Source organism: Vicugna pacos, chromosome 12 (genome assembly GCF_048564905.1).
Source record: "Vicugna pacos chromosome 12, VicPac4, whole genome shotgun sequence".
In the NCBI taxonomy this organism is placed as follows: domain Eukaryota; kingdom Metazoa; phylum Chordata; class Mammalia; order Artiodactyla; family Camelidae; genus Vicugna; species Vicugna pacos.
In genome coordinates, this window is record NC_132998.1 from 2,372,624 (window position 1) to 2,387,385 (window position 14,762).

Consider the following 14,762-nt stretch of genomic DNA (forward strand, 5'->3'; position numbering starts at 1 on the left):
AAAAGTTATAGATCTCCAATGAAAAAATAGTAATTATTAAAACATATCAACATAAAATAAAAGATACTGGATAACTGAAAAAGCAAGGAACATTTCTGGAAATTTTGATATTTAACAGAATATGAACAATCATGATACAAATATTAATAGTTTAGAAAGGCTCCATGAAGACACTTCGGTATATTATAATGAAGACATGTAGTATTTATGACGAGAAGCTGCATCCAAAATGTAAATACAGCTCTGATTAAAGATACAGACATACTTCTAGCTTTCAGTACTTGATTTCAAGCAGAACACCTTTAAAAATGGTAAGTTTTACAAAATTTCAGTTAGCAACAGCTATAATGATTCTGTATGTTAAAATAAATCTTTTAAAATGATAACTCCAAATTACTGCTGCCAAAATATTCAGCTATGCCCTGTAACTGATATGTTAATTTTCCATACCAGGATGACTTTGTATGACCTTTAAATGCTCACTCAGTAATTCTATGCAACAAATGAAAACAAAAAGCTGCTAAACATGCAAGAAATAAAGCAAAAAAAGAGAAAAAGTATATACATTAGGGTCACCTTTTTGATAAGTATATTTCCTTTTGATCTTCTAAAGGTTAACTGTAGGATTTTAGTCATGAATACTGTTTCTGAAAATAGTAATCAGCCTGATACGTGATACATTAGACAAATATGGCAAAAGGGAGGCTCCAAATGACTGCTGTACTCAAGCTTAGCATCCATTCAGCAAGGGACTTATAAATTTATCTTTCACTCACAGGAAACTTATTTTAGCTCAAATAGTTCAAATATAGTTTATCTAGTATTTAATGTCAAATCCAATGCGAATTTTTATGATACTCTACTAATTAGATATATTCTCCTAATTATACTTGTTACATTCACATTTCTGAATAGGCAACCACCTGCACTTCCGTTAATTAACTTAAACCCATATTATAAACTAATATATGAACTGTCTAACTTAACTAATTTGTTTTATATCTTATTTGAAGGATTTTGTTTTATGCTTATTTGAAGCCAAGAATGTAGCAAAGGATATCGTATCATTTAATTTTATAAGATTACTTGGAGTTATAGTTAAGTAGGAAAGCTAGGAGTAAAATATTTCTATCAGAAATTTTTGGGACTCAGTATCTGAATAAGAATCCTAAAATAACATTATATTAAGTTAGTTACTAATCACTGTTAGGTTGTTGAAACTGAGGTACCTAAAGGCTTCATTTTTATGGAAAAAAAATGGAGTGACTAACAATAGAGCAGGTAATGGGATAAAGAAACAGGATAAAATAATAAAAAATAAGAAAATCCCTCATAATGATTTATATTGAGGTATGTATTTTCTAAGTAAACATAGTTTTTCCTTAAACTGAAAATTAATTTTCAAAATACTAATAGATAGTATCCCGGAAAGAACTTGGCAATTTAACTGTCAGAAGTCACTATCAACAATGAAAACAAAACATCAAGACTATTTAAAAAACCACACTTTATTGGGACTCAGAATTTTTCTTACTTTTTCTTTTCTCCAACAATACTTTATATTGCTAAAACCCTCATTATCACTACTCAGAATACTACTATATTTATAAGGTATTTTACTATTTCCAAAAGAAGTGTATTAATAAGCAGTTCTTTTAAAGAAGACATGAGTTTGTCCTCCAATTATTTTTATTTGAAAGAACCATTCTATATGAATGATTAAAGCTTGAACACAACAGCATCATAGCATAAAAAATAATTAGCACATTTCTGTGTTAGTATCATTATACTCATATGCAGACTGTTCATATAACATCTCCTTTATATTTGTTTATATAAAATATCCTGCCTTCATTAAAAATATCTGTGCTGAAAATAATCATTTAAAATAGATGGCTATGAAGACTGTAACAAGAAGAAACAGGCTTATGAGAAACAGGGTACAAAGTTATATTTACCTACCTACTATAACCATTAAAACATACATTTGAAATAAGACTGGAGATCGAATATTCAGAAATAATAGTTACATTTCAGAATTAAAGGCGACCGCTAAATTTTTTTTCTAAGTGAATTATAATGTTGTCTTATATTGGAAATAAGGGGCAAGCATAAAATGAAATCTGTGAATTCCATTAATTCCTGGCCACAACGAAGGTCAAGATTCTTTACTAAGTTAGTGAGAGAAATACAAGTTCGTGATGAATTAAAATAAATAAAATTTCTGTTTGTTCATTTTGCTATGAATACTAGACAGTATTTTTGACTTAAGCAATGAAATATACTTGATAAACCTAATATAGTCCACTCTTTATATTGGCATATAAAAGTTTCACTGAAACTTTCCTTCATTCCAAGTGACTACTTCTCCACCTTTGGAAACAGAAAGTAATTTCTAAAGAAATCTGGAATTTTAAAACAACTTGGTCACTGGACGTAATGAACACATTTACTAATTCTGAGTTAGCTACATTCATTTCTGCAGCACTTATGAGCACCTATGCTTAGTGCTAGATAGACACAGGTGAATTAGACCTAGTCCCGGGAATCAGGATGAGAACACCTAGTGGTAAATAAAGACAGACTAGTAGAGAAGCATGACTAACTATAAAGTCACAGGTGTTCACACATAACAAACAAATCTTACTCGTGAAACACCACACAAGTATTTTGAGATACATTTCTTCAAAATCAAGGACTTAAACATAACCATAACATCATTATCACACCTAAAAAATTAAAACTAATCCCTCAGTATCAAATATCCAGTCAATATTCAAATTGTCCCTGCTATCTCATTTTTAATATATTGTTTGAATCGGGATCCAAATAAAGCCCATATGCTGCAATTGACTGATAAGTCTCTGAAGTGTCTTTTAACAGAAAAGTTCACTATCCATCTTTTTATTCTTGCAATTTTTAGTAAGACTATCTCATAGTGAAATATATTCTAAACAAGATACAATTAATTTCTAGTTGCCACTCTTTTTATGATGTTGGTAGGCATTAACTAATGAATAGATCAGGGGTGGGCTAACTGAGATCCACAGGCTAAACGTGACTCATCATCTGTTTTCGTAAATAACATTTTACTGGAACACAGTTATTGTCGTTCATTTAGGTGTCACCTATGGCTGTTTTTGCACCCAAAACAGCAGAGATGAATAGGTTCCACAGAGGCCAATTCAGTCCACAAAGCTGAAAATATTTACTGTCTGCCCTTCTACAGAAGATTCTGGTGACTTCCCAGATCTTCCTTAGGTCTTCTTTAATTTTGCTCAGTAATATTTTGTAATTTTCATTGCAGTAAAGTAGTTTTTGTTAGGTTTATTCCTAAGTACTTTGATCTGTTGTAAACATTATTTTAAAATTTAACTTTATTTGTTGCTGATAAGTAATTGGTTTTTCTATATTTACCTTATATCCTGCCACCTTGTGAAACTTAATTTTAATGGTTTATCAGTAAAATTTTTGGAATTTTCTACATATTTAATCATGTCTTCTAGAACATTACAACTTTATTTCTCTTTTTTTTTTCAACTCTTATTCTTTCAGTTCTTTTCCTTGCAGTACCACACTGGTAAGACTTCTAACATAGATATCCTTGTCTTGTTCCTGATCTGAAAGAGAGAGAACTTCGAGTATTTTACCAATAAGTATATTTATAGCAGGTTTCTACTGCTAGTTTTCTAGTTTTTTTTTAAAATCACACATAGATACTGAGTTTTATCAAACATCTTTTTTTTTGCATATTGCTATTATTTTTCTATTTTATTCAGCTAATACCAAAATTATTAGTAAGTGATTTTCAAAGTAAAATTAAAATTGCATTTGAAAGAAAACTCCAGCCTGGCCTTTTAATTCCCTTTTTGCATATTGCTGGATTTGACCAACTAGCATTGTATTATTAAAATTTGGTATTATGTTGTTAATAATGGTAAAATATTTATTGGTAATGCCTTCTGGAGCTACAGTTTTCTTTGTGGGAAGGTTTCCATTTAATGATTTAATTTCTTTAATCAGGGCAATTCAGATTATCTATTTCTTACTGTTTCAACATTGCTATATTTTTCTGAAAATTTGTTCATTTCATCTAATTTTCAAATTATTACATAAAATTGTTCAAAATTAATCTTTTAAAAAACTATTTAGACTCTGCTATAATGTCCCCCTTTTCCCAGTATAGGTGGATCTGTACCTATTTTCCTTTTATTCTTGATCAGTCTTGTCAGGACTCATCTTTAGTTTACTGGTCTTATTTCAGTGTTCTTTACAACAACTCAACTTCGTTCATTCAGTGCAATTTTTCTATTTTATTACTGTCTACTTTATATTACTCTTTCTTAATTAGGCTTAATTTTCTTTTTTTCTTGTGACAACTGTCTTTCTTCTTTTCTAGTATTTGCATTTAAGCTATAAAGTTCCTTCTAAGAATGGCTTTAGCCATTCTTTTATGCCGTATTGTTATTATCATTCAGTTTAAAATGTGTCTAACTTTACTTCTTCTATCTTCTTTGATCCAAGGATTACTTAAAAGTATATTGTTCCATTTCTAGGTAGATGAAAGGTCATCCAGTTATCTTTTTGTTACTGACTTCTAAATTCCCCTAGGGGAAAGAAAATACACTGAAATTTTTCTGTCATTAGAAATATACTGAAATTTGTTTGATGGCCCAGAATATGGTTAATTTTGATAAAAATTCCACTTAAAATTTTTTTGTGTTCTGCACTAAGTGCAATGCATGTCAATTAGGTCATGGTGGTTAATCCTGTTGTTCAAATCTGCTTCCAAGCTCACTCATGTGTTGTTGGCAGGCCTCAGCTCATCTCCAGCTGTTAGCAGAAACCTCAGTTCCTCATTATGTGAGTCTTTCCATAGGCTGCCTGTGAAGCAAATGACTTCACTGAGTGATAGGTCCAAGAGAGAGCAAGAAAGCACTCCCAAGTTAGAAGTACCAGTATCTTTCATAAACTGATCTCAGAAATGACACACCATCACTTGTGTCCTATTTTACTGATCACACTGGTCAACTCTAATATGACATAGAAGATTACACAAGAGTGTGAATACCAAGAAGGGGCAAAACTCAGGAGCATCTTTGAGGCTGTCTACTACAGTTCACCCTCTGGCGCTCAGTAAGTCACAGTCCCACCCCACAACATGCAAAATACACCCTCCCCCTGCAAAGGCCCTCACTAGTCTTCTCATTGTAAAATCAACTCAAAGTTCAGAAACTTGTCATCTATATCTGATCAAGGTGCAGATTCTTGGGTATCGTTCTTTAAGCATCTCGAATACAGTTCCTTTTGCTCTACAGGCTTGTAAACTAAAATGTAAGTTCTCTGTGCCACACAAACCCAAAATAAAATGGTGGGGCATGCAGAAGATAATCTTTTAGATATTCCTGTTAAAAGCAGGGAAAGCAGGGGATACAAAGAAGTCAATAGTCCACAGAAACTCTGAAATCCACCCGGGCAAATACTGGAAGCTCCTTGATAAAAGGGCTCACTTTACCCTTACGTGAAAATGACTCTTCATGAGCAGACCTGGTTCTGCCTTCTGAGTAATCCTTTTTTCATGAAAGTTAGCATCTGTTTATAGCTGAGTAAATTCTTAGTCTGATTTCTTGCTTGTTGAAGTGTGGGAGGTCAAAGGTAATTTTATACTGTCTCTGCAGTTCAAAACGGCAGTGGTTCTTGAAAACACAGTGGGTCTCCAGTGGATCTCACTGAAGTTCATCCCAGCAGACAAAAGTCACACCCACAAATGTCCTCTAGTTAAGTACTTTCTACCTTGGGTTTATACTGAGAAGTCTGAGGGACATCACCCTCAAGCTTCTTAGAAGCTCTGCTGTTCCTAAAAGCCATATATTGAAAGGAAGTATGAAGTACACCTTGAAATTCTTTAAAGGGCCTTTTGTCTGAACAGTACTGTGAGGCACCACCTTTGACTTTTCTGAGGTTTTAACAAAGAAATTTTCCAGTCACAGCCCTGGCTTCAACTTTAGACCATGCTTTCCTAAGAGTGTCTTGAGTTTGACCTTTGCTTGGAAGTATTTCTTTGTTTTAGCATTGTTAGTCATATGCAGAGACTAATCTTCAAAACTAGAGAGTCTTGGTTCCTTTTTATTTAACAGTCCTTTATTTAGCTTCTCTCTCTTTTCTCACATCTGACTATAAACAGCACAGAAAGAAACCCAGCCATACATTTTGGCAGACTGTTCAGTTCATTAAATGTATTTTTTGTACCTTTTAGTTTACTGCAGTTGACATGTTGTTAAATGTTTCTGCCACCTTGTAACAAAGATCACTTTATTCTGAGTTCCAATAAGATATTCCTCACTTTCCTTTATGATCTCACTGGCAGCCTCCTCAGAGTCTAAAATTCTACTACCAATTTATTCAAGGCACTTTAGGCTTTCATTAATACTCTCAAAATTCTTACAGCTTCTACGCAATGCCCAGTTCCAAAACCACCACATTTCAAGTTTTTGCTATGGTAGTACACAACTTTCAGGTAACAAAGTTAGTACTAGCTATCTGTTACTGCATAAAAAATTACCTCAAGTTTATCAGCTTAACAAAGCAAACATTATCTCACATAGTTTCTGAGGGTCAAGAATCTGGGGCTGCTTAGCTGGGATGTTCTGGCTTGTGATCTGTCATGAGATTGTTGTCAAGCTGTGGACTGGGACTTCAATTATCTGGAAGCTTTTCATGAGACTGGAGGATTCACTTCCAAGCTCACTTACATTGTTGTTAGCAGGCCTCCATTTCTCTCTATTGGCCAGAGATCTCAGTTCCTTAACATGTGAGCCCCTCCACAGGCTGCCTGAGTGTGCAGTTGAATTTCCCAGACTGAGAAATGAGAGAGAGCAAGAGGGTGTGCACACCCAAGATGTTAGCCAAAGTGTCTTTTATAATATAATCTTTATTTTTAAATGAGATACAACTGACACACAACATTATATTGGTTTCAGGTGTACAACATAATGATTTGATATTGTATACATAGTGAAATGATCACCACAGTCAATCTTGTTAACATCTGTCACCTTACATAGTTACACTTTTTTTCTTGTGATGAGAATTTTTATTTTTTAATTTAATTTTACTTTTAATTGAAGTATAGTTGATTTACAGTGCTGTGTTAGTTTCAGGTATATAGCACGGTTATTCAGTTATATATATTCTTTTTCATATTCTTTTCATTATAGGTTATTACAAGCTATTGAATACAGTTCCCAGTGCTATACTGTAGGACCTTGTTTATCTATTCAGTGTATAGTAGTCTGCATCTGTTAATCCCAAACTCCTAATTTAGCCCTCATTTCCCCTCCCCCTTTGTTAACCATAAGTTTGTTTTCTATGTCTGAGTCTGTATGTTTTGTAAGTAAGTTCATTGGTATCATTTGTTTAGATTCCACATATAATGTATATCATATGATATTTGTCTTTGTCTGACTTACTTCACTTAGTATTAATCTCCAGGTCTATCCGTCTTTGTGATATGAAATTTTAAGATCTTCTAGAACTCTTAACAACTTTCAAATATGCAATATAATATTTTTAACTATAGTCACCATACTGTATAACACATCATCACGACTTACTTAGTTTATAACTGTAAGTTTATACTTTTTGACCTAAAATCTAATCTTGAAAGTGATATACTGTACCATGACTTTTGCTGTATGTCACTGGCCACAAAGACCAATACAATACTAAGATCCTGATACAGTGTGGATGGGGACTACCCAACGATGTAGATATGAGAAGTTGGAGATAACAGGGGTTGTCTTGGGGGCAACAACCTTAACTTATATGCTAATGTTGTTACACACTTACATTTTATACATATTTTCACCCTCATAAGAAATGATTGCTATTTTAAACAATCTACCTAAACATTCATTCACAGTATTTACTCTTGCCAGTCAACATTTTTTCCTATGTCTCCAAGCTTCACTTTGGAGTAGTTTTTCTTCTATTCTGAAGATGGTTTTGTATTTTTTTTTTAACTGCAAGTCTATCAATTTGTTTATATGAAAATGGCTTTTTTGCATCATTATTCTGAAGGAGTCTTTCCTTGGTCATAGAATTCTAGGTTAGCAGTTATTTTCTTTCAGCACACTGAAGATATTCCACTAATTTTTGGCTTTCATTTCTCTTGAGAAATCATTTATTTGTCTTACCCTTACTTTGAAAGTTTATATATCTTTTTTCTGGCTACTAACAAGAATCTTTTTTTTTTTTCCCCAAAAAGTTTTGTTCAGTATGGTTTTGTTTGTATTTTTCTAGCTTGGAATTCATAGCATTTCTTGACTCTGTAGTATATCTTTCATTGCTTGTGGAAAATTCTCAGCTATTACTTCCAGTATTACTTGTACCCCATTCTGTCCTTCCTTTCCTTTAAGGAGTCCACTTATATGTATTTTGTTAAATTTATTCAGTGTATTCCATACGTCCCTCTGCTTTTTTCTCTATTTTCCATTCTTTTGTCTCTTTAAACTTTAGTCTATAGATTTTCTACTGATGTTGTCATTTAGTTTACAATTCTCTCTTTGTTTCTGTTTAGTATTTCACCCCAAATTAAGTCCTTAATCCTTAATTTTTTCATATTATTGTTCAGTTTTAGAATTATATTTGGTTCTTGGTAGTTTTGTACTTCTTTAAAAACTGTCTTTTATTTTTTCAACATAACAAGCACAGTGTTTTAAAGTTTCTGTCTGATAATTCCATTATTTGCATTCCTCACGGGTCTGTTTCTATTATCTGTTGTTTATCTTGGACTTTGGTTCCATTATATTTTCTCTTCATTTGCCTGTTTTGTTTTTGTTTTAAATTAAATGCCTGACATTATTAACTGAGACATTTTAAAGATGATTTGAGGCCCAGGAAGATGGTTAACTTTGCTTCTCATCACAGCTACCAATTCCAGATTCCTTAATACAATACAATCAGATTAGTGAAATTCAAAGCTGGGTTTCAGACTCTGAAAGACTAGTCTATTTTTTAAGTTCCAACAGCATCAGAGTCTGCTTTTTGAGTTCAATGGCATCAGAAACATAGTAAAACTGGAAATTCCCAGACTTACTGATTTAATCTTGGAGGAAGATACATTTTAGTAAATACTCCAGGTAATTTTTACACACAAAATTTGAGTTATTTTATAAGATGAGTAAATTATAACTACCTTATTAAAAACAAATATATAGCCTCCTAACAGACTTTTTTCCTTTCTTCCTGTGTAAAGTTTTCATGATTCTTTTTCTTCTTTAATTTAATTTGCTTATCACAGATTTCAAGAAATGCCACTTAAGGCCTCTTTCAAAAAAGAAATGCTAATGGAGTTGCTGATTGATTTGTTTACTATACTATATGTATGCTACACTTATTAAGGAAAAAAAAGTGTATCATTAAGGCTGAAGTAATACAGTTTAACACATTTGAAGATATTCCACACATAGATTTTCTTTTATCCCAGGAATGAAGTTCTTCTAGACAGTTTTACAGCTAAATAGGTTATCCTTCAAATGGTTAAAACACTTAATTCTCCAGTAACTACAGATAAAATGATAGGCCATTTTATATATATATATATATATGGCTAGCATTCTTAGAAGAGAGGAGAGTTAATTTTGAAATGGCTACAAAAAAAGGCTGGGGGAAATTAAGGAATAAAATGGAACTATACTAAACTAAATCAAAGGCACATTCACAGTCTATTTAGAAAACAAGATTCAATTCTATACCTAAACTATAGATATACAAATAAGAATTGTTAATACAGCAACTTTGTAGCATCAGTTCCAGATAATTCCAAATATGTTTGGTCTACTAGAGGTTTATACCATTCTGTTATATAATTTGACTTTTTAATCAATTTCATGTGGAAATAAAATCAGATAAATAATTATGCTCTACTCAAATACACTATCAAATACTTGTGTAAGGCTAGCACACCTACTTTAAGCATTTGGTATTATTCTATATGCAAACACTGACACTTTCATAAATGACTTAATTCCAGAAAGTAAAGAGAGTGGGTCATTGTTAATGTTTCAAGACTGTATGGCAAAACTTTAAAATGGGGATAAAATACCTGCATTTTTTTCAACTTTTAAAAAATATTTATGTTGTAAAATATTTCTTCTACTCATCATTTCATTATTTTTAACTTTTTTTTTTTAAGTCAAAAAAGCAGTGCAGCACAGTGGGTAACAAAACAGAGTCAGGCTATGTAAGTTGTAAAATGATGTGACTTTCTTAAAGACCCTGAACCTCTCTGTCTCTGTCCTCATTTCTTCATCTATAAAATGGGGATAATACTTAGCTTAGAGAGTTTTTTTATGAGGATTAAATTAGTTAATAATGTATGATATGCTTGTAACAGTGGATAGTATATAATAAACTTTCTGTATGTGTCAGGCATTATTATACAGTGTACAGTAACATTTTGATGGTCTTTTTCTGCAAGATAAACTGATGAGGCTTCTTAAGTCACTGAATTAACAACAAATTGTAAACTGTTAAGAAAAACGTTTGTATTCAGTTATTCTTAATATGTACCTTTCGTGCTATTGGTTCCTGACCTTCCATCAATGTGTACCAGCTGACAAGTTTATTCCAGCCTTCAGTTGGCAATAGTATGTAATCCAATTCATCAATAAGATGCTCCTTAAGTGACTGGGCATCACCATCTGCAAAAGGAAAAATAAACTCAATACATAAAAAGAAAGAATACTACATACCTCTAAATACTTCAGTTGTAAACATTTCAAATTTTTTAAACTCATGAAGACTATTTTAGGCAGTTAAATAATGAGTTTTGAACAAAGTCCTGAAGAGGTTCATATTTAAGTCTACATATTCCAACTGTTGCTTTACAAAGTTTCAGTGTGTACCATAAGTCAACCAACAATATTTAAAACATAATTTTTCTTTTACTAGGCTCTTAAAAAATACTACAATGTAATTGTTAACTAAGGGAATCAGGTTCTGAATAAAGATTGTTTCCCAAATATTTTAAGTACCAGAGATCCCATGGTAATAGTGGTCACTCTAGCATTAGCTGATGAAGAAAATTCTGAAGCAAATCAATAACCTTTTACAATGACGCCAAAGCACCTGGGCTGGGAACCATGATGGAAATCATAAAAGGGCATCTTATGAACCAATTCATTACTCCACAGAGCCCCTGATCTAGATTCCTCCTAAGATCTAAAGCAGAAGTAGTTGTTCAGATGTGGTTCTAATTCTATAATCCATTTCAAAATTTTAGTTAAACTAAAATTTAGTACAGGGCAGGCCAGAGACCTGGAAGCAATACCTTGAATTACACCTATATCATAGTCCTAATCTGAGACTCATTTATTATCTGGTCCTTTACTTGATTTCCAAAGTGCAGAAATGAAAATACTTTACTGAGTTACTTACAACATAAGAAGATTCTCTCATTCTGAGCCAGCCTTGAATTAACAAACATGGGAAGCAAAACTGCTCTTGGTACTATTTCAGTAATGAGAATGTACTAATATTAATTAGAAATAAGTATAAATCAAGAAGGAAGAAAAATGCTGAAGGGGTTAAAAGAAAGTTATTTACTGGATGATCAATCTATGCTCAAATAATCATACTAAACTTCGAGAAAACTATGTTTCATGAAGAACAGAAATGGGAAAACTGAATTTTTAGACTCAGTTTTTTTTTAAAACTTTTAGCTATAACTTTTAAATTCATGATCAAAACTGACAATTTGGAACAGATTTTCAGAACACTCTGAAAGTGAAAGAAACTCTTAAACCCCCATATGTATCACGTACTATCACATATGGGCGATAACCATGTTATAGCGTCAATTTTCAAAACAATCCTGTAAGATAGGTAGCTCTCTGTTTTAGATTAGAAAATATACTGAAGGAAATTGAGTAACTTGCCCAAGATCATTCATAAGGAAAACTGCAGGTACTATGAAAGGTGTTATTAGGGAAAACCATTTTATCTCTTAATTTTCCAAACAATATTATGAAGTAGATATCTCCATTTCGCTTAGTAAACAGATTCAGGTATTAACTTGCCCAAGGTCACATACAGAAAACTGTAGAGACTGGATTCAAGCATGTATCTGTTTACTCTAACATTCATTTTCTCTCCACTATAACAGACTACCTTGAAGAAAATTTAAGAAGAGGAAAAAAAAGTTAAAAAAAATAAGACTTCTATTCTGTTCTCCACAATAATTTAAGAGTTTGGGTAAATGATTTTATTATGTACCAGAATCCAGACAGTTATATATATCTAGTGGACAAAATAAAATGATCAACTCATTTTTAAGGGGAGAACAACCCTAAATTAAGCATAGAACAGCTGATTTTTGTTACATCTATGTTTGTTGATATAAAAGTGATAGTAAACTACTACAATAGATCTAAAGTGTAAAATCTGATAATTTTGACATATCAAAACAACTGTGAAGCCATCACCACCAAAATGATGAACATATCGAACATTTCCGTCAGTCTCAAAGGTTTCCTTGGAGCTTTTTATCTGTCCTGTCCATCCAGGTCCACTGTCCTATTCACTGAAAACTACTTACCTATATTTTGCAAATATAGCCTAATCTGCATTTTTTAGAATCTCATATAAAATTAGTATGTGATGCTTTGTTTGGCTTCATTTGTGCCACATGATTATCTTGAAATCTATTCATGTTTTTAAGTAACAATAGTTCATTCTTGTAAATTGCTGAGTAGGATTTCATTATACGGCTATTATATTAAATTTGTTTATCCATTCAGCTGTTGATGGGCATTTTGGGTTGTTTCCAATTTTCACTATTACAAATAACACTGCTATGAATACCTGTGTACAAATTTTCATTTGGATGCTTTCATTTCTCTCGTGTAAACACCTTGGAATGAATGACTGGTCCGTCCTAATGGGTGTTAAGTGGTATCTCTTGTGATTTTGATTTGTCTTTACCTAGTGATTAATGATGTTAAGTATCTCACCTGTGCTGCTTATATTTGGAGAAATGTCTGTTCAGATCCTGTGCCCATTTTTAGTTGGGTTATTTGTCTAATTAACGTTATGTTTTAAGAATTATTTATATATTTTGGATTCTAGCCCCTTATCAGACATGATTTTCAAAAATTGTCTCCCATCCTGTGGATTGCCTTTTCCTGTCTTGATGGTGCCTTTAAAGCACAAATTAATTTTGATGAAGTCCAATTTATCTATTATTTTCCTTTGGTTCCTTGTGGTTTTGGCGTCAGAAAGCGTCACCTAATCCAAGATTGGAAAAGATTTACACATATTTTCTCTAAGAGTTTTATAGTTCTGGCTGTTAGATTTATGTCTTTGGTCAGTTTTTAGTTAATATTTGTATATAGTGTGAGGTAAGAATCAAACAGATTAGAGAATCCGGAAGTAGATCCACAAGTATACGGTCTATTGATTTTACACAAATATGTAAGAGGAATTCACTGGAGAGAGGACAGTCTTTTAAACAAATGCTGCTTGAGCATTAAGTATCTATTTTTCAAAAACACCTGAACTTTGATTTGTACGTGGATGTTCAGAGCACTGTTTTTTATAAAAGCCAGAAAGTTAAAACAACCCAAATGTCTATCAACTGACGGTGAGGTAAATTAAATGTCGTGTATCTCCACACAATTTGTGAATATGCCACAAAACAGAGAATTGTATAATGTAAAAGGATGAATTTTATGGTATGTAAATTCTATCGCATTTCTTCAAAAGCTTACTAGGCACGTGATTGGGAATTATGTTGAATCTGTAGACTGAGTCGGAGAACTTAACAATATTGAGTTTTCTGATTGACTAACATAATTTCTCTATTTAGGTTTTAATTTATCTCATCAATGTCTTATATTTTTCAGTGTACGTGTCTTGCATATACTTTGTCAGATTTACCTGTATTTTACATTTTTGATGCCATCATAAAATGTATTTTTAACATTTCAATTTGTGTTAGTTCACTATTCATTTGGAATGAGCTTTGGTAGTTTTTATCTTTCAACGAATCTATCTTTTTTATCTAATTTGCTGAATTTAATGGCATAAAGTTTGTAATATTCCTTTATTGTCCTTTTATTATTTGTAAATTCTGTACTGATGTTACCTCTCTTGTTCCTAATATTGGTAATTCTGTCTTTTCCCTTTTTCTTCTGATCAAACTAGGTTCTATAAATTTTATTATCTTTACAAAGAACCAATTTTTGGTTTCTCTATTTTTCTGTTTTCTCTTTATATTTAATTTCTGTTCTCAACTTACTAGCATTTTCTTTCTACTGTTTAATTTAGGTTTAATTTGTTCTTATTTTTAACTTCTTAAGTCAGAAACCAAGGTCACTGATTTGAGAACTTTCTTTTCTTTATAAGTATTAAGGACTATAAACTACCACCCTCCACGTACTTTTTAGCTGCCTTCCACAAATTGTGATATGTTTTATTTTCACTTTCATTTAGTTGAAAATATTTGCTAATTTCCCCTTTGCATTCTTTTTGACCCTGGGTTACATAGATGCGTGTTAATTTCCAAATATTTGAAGATGCTCCACCCATCTTTGTTATGAACTTCTAATTTATTCCACTGAAGTAAGAGAAATTTTGTATGATTTAAATCCTTCTAACTTTTTTGAGACAGGTTTTATGGTGCAGAATATGGTCTAAATGCTTCATGAGCACACTTGAGAAGAATTTTCATTATGTTGTTCAGTGGAGTATTCTATAAATAA

At 32.1% G+C, this 14,762-nt stretch overlaps 2 protein-coding genes across 8 annotated transcripts in view; one reads left to right on the forward strand and one right to left on the reverse strand.

The window, feature by feature from the left end:
- The window catches only part of USP15 (ubiquitin specific peptidase 15), a 109,635-nt gene that overhangs the window by 71,865 nt on the left and 23,008 nt on the right, over positions 1–14,762 (reverse strand). For all 7 annotated transcript variants that reach the window (XR_012078765.1, XM_006218075.4, XM_006218074.4 and 4 more), the window contains exon 3: positions 10,573–10,703. Coding sequence is in view for 6 of the 7 variants with exons in the window: in XM_006218075.4 (XP_006218137.1) it covers positions 10,573–10,703 (131 nt within the window). In the remaining variant the exon portion in view is untranslated. The remainder of the gene's footprint in view (positions 1–10,572; positions 10,704–14,762) is intronic.
- Positions 1–14,762, forward strand: part of TAFA2 (TAFA chemokine like family member 2) — a 528,067-nt gene that overhangs the window by 31,761 nt on the left and 481,544 nt on the right. The gene's annotated exons all lie outside the window — the stretch shown is intronic.